Source organism: Choristoneura fumiferana, chromosome 8, assembly GCF_025370935.1.
Source record: "Choristoneura fumiferana chromosome 8, NRCan_CFum_1, whole genome shotgun sequence".
NCBI lineage: Eukaryota > Metazoa > Arthropoda > Insecta > Lepidoptera > Tortricidae > Choristoneura > Choristoneura fumiferana.
In genome coordinates, this window is record NC_133479.1 from 7,767,360 (window position 1) to 7,775,864 (window position 8,505).

At 36.8% G+C, this 8,505-nt stretch overlaps 1 protein-coding gene across 1 annotated transcript; it reads left to right on the forward strand.

Annotated features, from left to right (window-relative positions):
• The first annotated feature begins 6,006 nt into the window (after nt 1-6,006).
• LOC141430380 (uncharacterized) lies at nt 6,007-6,510 on the forward strand. The gene is made up of 3 exons (XM_074091056.1): nt 6,007-6,034; nt 6,190-6,386; nt 6,424-6,510. Exons 1-3 carry the CDS (start codon nt 6,007-6,009, stop codon nt 6,508-6,510), a joined length of 312 nt encoding a protein of 103 aa, XP_073947157.1.
• The last annotated feature ends 1,995 nt before the right edge of the window (nt 6,511-8,505 follow it).

Here is an 8,505-nt window from a genome sequence, read left to right on the forward strand (position 1 = left end):
ATTTCCTATCAATCATTTTTTTCCTTTGTCGAACATGTCCAATGTCGTTGACCTGTACGCCTGACTTTGGTGTATATTTTATTAATAAGTAGTTACCTACATTATTGCCTCCATAGAACTAAGAAATATAAACGGTCAAGTGCGAGTTGTATTCGCGTACTGAGGGTTCCGTAAAAAATAAAATCAAGTATAATACGTTTGCAATTACCTACCTATGGGATGACCAAACCGCTTTACTTTATTCAAAATCAAATAAAATCTTGTGCGATACGAAATGAAAATATTTGCAAAACATTATCTTATCGGGCGCTATAGCCTCAGAAGCAAACAAGTGGCTTAATCCTACTAATCCTACTAAAGTTTAGTTAATACCGGCTAGTTCGTGGGTAAGGCTATAATGGGTCAGGGACTAAACCATAGCACTAACAATAAGGCGAATGGAAATGTCTAAAAAGCTATACTTATGTTTATTTGATTTAGTTCTTTTTTTAATCATTTTATGTTATTGTTAGAAAGTTATGTTTAATAAAGAAAATATATTTGACATCTAGACATCCCAGTGGTTAAAGAACGTGACTACGAAGCTTATGGTCCCGGGTTTGTTTCCGGGTCGGGACAGATATTTGTATGAAAAATATGAATGTTTGGTCTCGAGTCTTGGATTTTTAATAATTTATTTAAGTTTGTATCTATCTGTTTATGTATGTTTATCTGTTGCCTAGTTGGTACCCATAATGCAAGCTTTGCCCCGTGATACTTATTTATTACTAGCTTTGCCCGCGGCTCCGCCGTGGTATTCGGTTATCGCGCGCTGTTCCCTCGGGAACTGTGCATTTTTCCGGGATAAAAAGTAGCCTATGTCACTCTCGGGCCCATAAACTATCTCTATGCCAAAAATCACGTCGATCCGTCGCTCCGTTACGGCGTGAAAGACAGACAAACATACAAACACATTTTTACATGTATAATATTATAGTATGGATTCATTTTCCCAGCTCAGTCTGTAACGAAATTAATTACCAAAACTGAGTTACTTAAATAGCTTTCTATTTTTCTTATTATTAGTTCTATGGACTAAACATATAGGCACGTAACACACTGTTATTGGTTTACAGTGTAAGTATACAAAATTCGTTAAGCTATGCGTGTAGAACTTGCTTTATTAGGCGCGGGGCGACCTAAAATGTGGGCAAAAACGAGCATAAACCTCACGAGCAAAATTTTTTTTTTAAGTAACTAGCCGTTACCCTCGACTCCATTCGCGTAGAAATCGGTTATCGCTATCGAGGGAACTACGCAATTTTCCGGAATAAAAACTATCCTATGTCTTTCCCCGGTCTGTATACCAAATTTCATCTATTTAAATCGGTTCAGCGGTTTGGACGTGATGAAGTAACAAACAAACAGACTTACAAGTTTTCGCAGTTATAATATTAGTGGGATGTGGCAAACGAGCTAGTGAGTTAAATTAAACATTCATTTAAAGATATTTGCTACTTTTGTTTTTTGAGTTTTATACCCTAATAAAGATCCTATTCATCATCTGATGATGGTTGGGATGATTCCCAACCTATATAAGTCCCACTGCTGGGCTTGGGCAGTAGTTTCCACGCGGGCCCAGTGCGTATTGGGAACTTCACACCACAAACACCATTGAATTGTTTCGCAGGTTTGTGCAGGTTTCCTTGTAATTCCGCACTGCATTTTGAAAAACTCAGCGGTACGAGCCGGGGGGTTTGAACCCAGGATACTCTAGTTGAGAGGCCATAGGTCAAACCACTCGGCCACCACGGCTTCTATTACTCTTTTTTTATGGAATAGGCGGCAAACGAGCAAACGGATCACCTGATGGTATGCATTACCGTCGCCCTTGGACACCTGCAACACCAGAAGAGTCACAAGTGCTAGCGGCCTTTATAACAAGGCGGTGTTATTACTAAGGCTCCGTTGTCTATACCAGTATCTCCCAAAGTGGGCGATAACGTCCCCTTGTGGGCGCTGGAGGCCTAGAGGGGGGGCGGTAAGGGGCCCAGAAAAATTCTTCACCTTTGTGCCTTCATTAGGCGACACTAATATGTTATTAAGGTTTATAAGGTGAAAAAGAAATGGAGGACGCTACAATATAACTGTTTTACAATATAACTGGGAACCTCTGGACTGGACTGTACCTACCCACGTCGTCTATTACAGGATATATTTTTTTGAGCTTTAGAGAAACCGTAAACACATGACATTTTCACGCAGCATATTATTATGTATAAGTATAGTTATTAAGGAGGACGCTTCAGCTTAGAAATAATAAAAATAACACTATACCTATGATAAATGTCCGGAAACTAGAAATGTGTTTGTATGTACTTTGATCTGTCTAGAGGTTGCCCGTGATGGAATTTTATTTTTATATGATAGAGGGAAAACGAGCAGGCGGGTCACTTAATAGAAAGCAATCAACGCCGCTCATAGACACCCGTAACATAGGTTCAGTTACGGATGCGTTGCCGGCCCTTTGAGAAAAAGGACTCGTTTTTTGAAAACCTCCAAGTTATACCGCTTCGGAAATATTAGCGCTGCAAGCTGATTCCAAGTTTCACCAGAAATTCTGCAAGAAACGAACTGTGGTAGTAGACTGCCAGCTATTGAGGAACTGTTCTGTATTGCTTATTGACCATTGAAGTAATCACATAACATCAAATAAGATTGATTGTGGCCAAAATTAGCTCGCCGAGATAATTGAGTCAATGTTTTGGCTACCTACGTTTTTAGATACTTTTAAAGATTGCTAGTTCAATTAAGTAGCGATAAAGATAGGTGGTTTTTGCTTAGTGTATAAATAGTTAATGATGACATTTAAATGCGTATATTTTCGAACCAATTAAACTATTTTAAGATAGACAACGCATCCACTGAACCGCTGAAATCATTTGACGCTAATCAGTGATCAAAATTAGCCGTTTACCGCGAAGCGTAGTTAGGGTTCCATGTCTAATAAAAACAAACGGAACCCTTATACGATCATTTATCTACCTCCCTACTAGCAGCGACTACAAAAAAATACTAAGAGACTAGAAAAAGAAGAAAAGACTAGAATTGATAACCTCCTCTTTTTTAAAGTCGGTTAAAAAATAAGTAATTTATTGAATCAGGCGTTACTTTCCGGAGATCCCTATCAATGAACAAAAACAATTACTTTGCTCACCCGCGACCTAATGATACCGACTACGTTATGCAAGAAATATGTATTCATGCAGTTCCTCCACCTCCATACTGTAAGAACACACAGAAATCACACAAACCCATCTAATATCACCACCACCACACTATACTGACGCATTGACGCAAATTTGATGGTTGGAACCATTAAATACCTACCTAATCAAGAACGCTTGTTAAACTATACTAACATCAAAAACAAGCCTTGAATAGATACCTATACCTAACGGGTAGGAACAATTAGGTAGGTACTTTTTAGGGTTCCGTAGGTCTCAATTTCCCTAGTTACTCAAACTCGGTAAAGTTCTCAACCGCATCTAGTATGAGCAATGTGATGTGAGCGAAATTGCAATAATCATGAAAGTCGGATTTATATCGTGAGTACTTAACAGTTTTTTTTTTTTTTTTTACTAATATGTTCTTTAGAAAATATAGTTTAGTTTAGTTAGTTTAGTTTAGTTTAGTTTAGTTTATTTATTCATTCAATACATCATTACATTATAATTTACATAAATGTCAGTTATAAGAATTTGTATTGAAATCGTCAAAGGTAATATGATTAGTATAATTATTAAAAAAATAAAATTCTAAGCATGTCATGTGAATGTAAACAATAAAATTAGACTGGTTCTCCTTAAGGGATCGTCAGACTGAAAACACATTGAAATGTATATAAAGAATAAATGTCAAGGATACGTTAAGATTAATACATTAGGCAATAATTGAGTAACAATTTAAATGTCAATATAAAAACAATAAAATAAAAACAAGAAATAATAATAACAATTTAAACAATAAAATTAAAATGTCAGATTCATAAATTCATTTACGGAATAAAACGCTTTTTCCAACAAAAGGTCTTTTAGTCGACGGCTAAACGTTTCATCGTTCTTTTCGCTTTTTAGGTGTGAGGGTAGGTGTTCATAGTATTTGGGCTATAACGCGCGGTTTTTTCCCGCTAATGCCATTCTATGAGGGACTGCCCGTAAGCGACCCGTGCTGCGAGTGATCTTACCAGCTACGCCCATTCGACTGAAGTTAGATATGTTTGTGCGCGTATACATAATAACTTGAAACAAATACACGAAGATAGGGTCATGATACCAAGTTCTGTGAAAATTTTTTTTGCACGACTGCCTTTGGTTGATACCGGCAATGACCCGCACTGCCCGCTTCTGCAGAACCAATACGCGCTCACAGTCCGTGGAGTTTCCCATAGTATGGTACCATACGAAAGCAACGAGTGGAAATACGCAAAGTATGCTTGCTTTAGTGCATCATCTGCCAGAATGGGCTTTAATTTGCGCAAAGCATAGGCCGCACTGCTTAACCTGCCACATAGGGAGTCAACGTGATTCTTCCAATTCAAATTTGGATCTAGTGTGAAGCCCAGAAACCTGCACTGCTGGCATAGCGGTATGGGTCCACCAATCGATGCGGTGACACGATACCCTACCGAGAAACAGCATGATGTTCGACTTGGTGAGGTTCATGATGAGCCCGTTCGCTGAGAACCACTGCTGCAGCTGCCCACACACTTTATTTATCTTGTCGTTTAGCTGCTCATAAGTGGTGGCGCTCACTACAACAGTAGTATCATCAGCGAAGAGCACAGTGAGACCGTCAGTGATAACACTAGGCAGGTCATTTATAAAAGCTAAAAAAAGTGTATTTCCAAGTGAGGATTCCCTGTGGAATACCTATAGTGACGTCACCCGGTGGACCTGATTTTTTCTCCGTTCGACATCACTACTTCAACCGTCTGCTTGCGACTTTTCAAAAAATGACTAACAATTCGTACACTTTATGCCTGATACCATACATTTGAGTTTCGTCAGTAAAAGGTCGTTATTGATGACGTCAAAAGCCTTAGATAGGTCACAATATGCCGGCCACCTTAAACTTACTGCCTAGACTCATGATGATCGAGTCAAAGATCTGGTGTGCAGCGTGAGTTGTCGACATATTGCGCCTGTAGGCGAACTGTCTGTCAGTCAGTAAGTCATTATACTTCCCTACTTAATATTTCGCCTTCCCGCCGACGCTTTACGAGAGTGAGGGACGGTACGATACGAACTTCGACTTTTTAATTTCGTAGTAGCCTTGCAGGTATATACAATTTCCTATGTACTATAAAAAAAAAAATGAGTGAGAAGTGCCAAAAATAAAAGGAGAATCTTCTTTTTGCGCCACAAAGCGTCTTATATGTATCCGCTTTTATAGTATTGCCCAAACAAGAAACCATAGTTGGTTTTAAGATTTGAAGATTTGTTTTAGTTTTTACAAGTCAAAGTCAAAGTCAAAAATATCTTTATTCAATGCAGGGCTTACTATGAAACTCGAAACTCGAAGTTCATGTTGTGCGGTCTCTCTAACACTTACGCTGTTTAATACGAGAGCGAGAGGGACGGACGATACGAACTTCGAGTTTTTGTAGTATCCCTGCTGATTGACATTGTCATTTGTCAAATTTGACAACCTACCACTTACCAGTGTAAAAATACTAAAAATTGCGAATTTGGGACGGGAAGTAAATAAAAACACGTCCTAATAATTTGATTTCGGTTGCCATTAAGTAAATAAAGTTGAAGTTGAATAATTAATAAAGCGGATCGTTTTTGATAAGTAATTATCTTAAAGTGAGGTAAACGCATTAACATGGACTGAATTTATACGTGTTATAAATGTCAAGCAAACAATTATTTCATTCTCTTCTTTCACAGTAATAAATCATTATCATCGTGATATGAACATCGTTAGTGATAGGCAGAAAAAGCCTTTTCAACCACCTTAAAGATGCCGAGGATCAGTACAGCTTCTCAAAGTACAACAAAGTTGAAACTCCACACGACAATGGAGTTATGGACAGGAACACTACAGAAAACTAAAGCATGAAATGAGCAATTCAGAGGCAAGGAAGTATATTTAAGAGACCTGAATCAACTATAAGGATTGCCTACGTACAAGATTCCGCTCCAGACTACATGAAGAACCCACAAAGATACAAATACTATTCACTATCAGATGTGACCCAGGAACAGATGTCCGATTCACGAACCACCGCGACAGCCCACGCATTCATTCGTGAATTAGAAGAAAGAGAAGCTGAAAAGTCTAGAATGGAACAAGACTGTGAGGGTCCTGAAGATTTTGTATTCAAGAAACCCATATTCCATGTATATCAGCAACAGTAAAGAAAACCCCGGAGCTGAGAGTCCTAAAGCAGTTTTCAAAAGTAGTAAAGTTCTTATGCCAGAATATGTTGTGGGACGAACACAGGCCAAGACACAAGAATTGTAAGAAGGGATTTGGCTAAAGGTGATGTGTAGAAGGTGAGCCAAAAGCAACGCTGAAATTGAATCATCTTTATGAAGACAATGACGATGAGAGAGGAATAGAGTAATTCTACTTTTTAAATTTTGTGACATATACTGCTGTTATGAACAACTTGGTTGCAAGATTATACATTAAATTATACTTAGCTAATTTTGTATTTATTTCTTTTGTAATGTAGCACAAGAACAAAGTATACTTCATATGCTTTGGCCTGGGTTTGTCCAAAATTTTAAGACTATCTGTGATTGGTATTGTTATTATGTTAATAATATTATTTCAAAACAAAGTTTGACTCCTCTGTAATTAAGTAGAGCATAAAAAAACAGTAGTATTGAAGATCAAAGCTCATTCAGCTCAACTGCCTGCCAAATGGAAAGAAGCTAAGCAAACAAATTTATTAAAACTAATACTGATTTGTTCTTTAGTTGTTAGGGTTCCATACTTGGAAAAACAGTGGTCAGTCAGTGGTGCTACAGATAATCTATACCTTGGTTGGATAGGTATTTATCTAAATGTAAACAAACTTCAGCTGCCAGATTTGGTAAATTCAAGGATTTTTAATTATTTTTTACTTATCTTAATTGAATACAAACTAGTCTATTTCAATACAGAAAGGTATGTGTATGTTTTTTTAGAGTTTACTTACTCTCATTTATTTATTCAATACACATAAAAATACATGAATAGCAATAACATAATCACTACCATCCCAATCAACATACATGTGTATGTTTAGATATTTAATGTTGGAATTTCCAATATTTTAAGACACCAATTGATCTTGTTTTGTTTACATTTAGTTAAATACCTATCCAAATCAAGTATAGTATAGTGTCAAGCACTAGCACCCTATAATGTGCATCTTATGGTGCACTGTAACAGCAATATGCCGTACTGTTTCACATTATGGCATCATGCCATGGTGATACAGCCAGGCCCTTACTAGTGGCACTTTTGCTGTTTGCCTATACCAATATTTTATTTTTTTAATTATAATGGAACTAGTGCATCCTATCACTGAACTTATAAGAGGAATAAAAATATTCTGTGTCCTCCCTTCCTGCCAATAAGCACACATTTTTTCATATTTTCTTAGAAAATAGTAGATTATTTACAGTACTCATCAATGACATGTTATCCTTTTAGAACCAACATCTCTGTAATAAATAACCCATCTCAAAACTACAAAAAATAGCAGCAACTGCTATGTTCCTGCTAGTTTAGCAGCACCTAGCAATAATAAATAACACAAATATATCTCAGTCATTTATTTACATTATTCTCAACACTGTGATATAACTGCGGAATCAGACTTAATTTCTAAATTGTCTGACGCTTGGCTTTCTGGCTTGCTGTCTGTAGAGAATGAACTCAAGTCCCTCATCATTGAGTATGCATCTTCACCATCAGCATAGTACTTAGGTTCAATCTCAAGGATCTTGAAGCCCAGTGAGTTAGTGTAGAGGTTTAATGCGGCCCTGTTGCTTTTTCTGACATGAAGTGACACATATTTTGCCTGAAATGTAAAGTTTTTATCAGTAAGATAATCAGAAGCAGAATCTTCATGTAAACTAACACAAACAAAACTCTAATTTAATATCAAAGATAAAAATAAATAAAAAATTTAGGTCACTGAATAAAGGCTTACTAAAACTAGAGTAAAGAATAAGAAATAAAACTTCTGCCTCAAGCACTATCATTAGGAACCAGTTTGATTACAAAGGTAGTGACTGAAATGACTGACCAAAGCATGGTTTTGCAAATTTCAGACACTGAAAATTTGGTCATTCTGAGAGTAAATGTTTCATGAAATGACACATTTCTTTGATTTCAGAATGACTGGACTGAGATTATAAAACAGTTTATAACAGGGATTGAATATATTTAATATCAATATGTCAACAAATTTGACCCTTAAAACAATGTTCATTAGGTTCACTCAGAAAGATCATTGATTTT

Excerpts from the sequence above, each read along its gene's own strand:
- LOC141430380 (XM_074091056.1), top strand. The coding sequence starts at position 6,007 with ATGCCGAGGATCAGTACAGCTTCTCAAA. Across the intron at positions 6,035-6,189 it reads GATCAGTACAGCTTCTCAAA|ACTACATGAAGAACCCACAA; the intron begins GTACAACAAAGT and ends ATTCCGCTCCAG. Across the intron at positions 6,387-6,423 it reads TCAAGAAACCCATATTCCAT|AGTCCTAAAGCAGTTTTCAA; the intron begins GTATATCAGCAA and ends CCCGGAGCTGAG.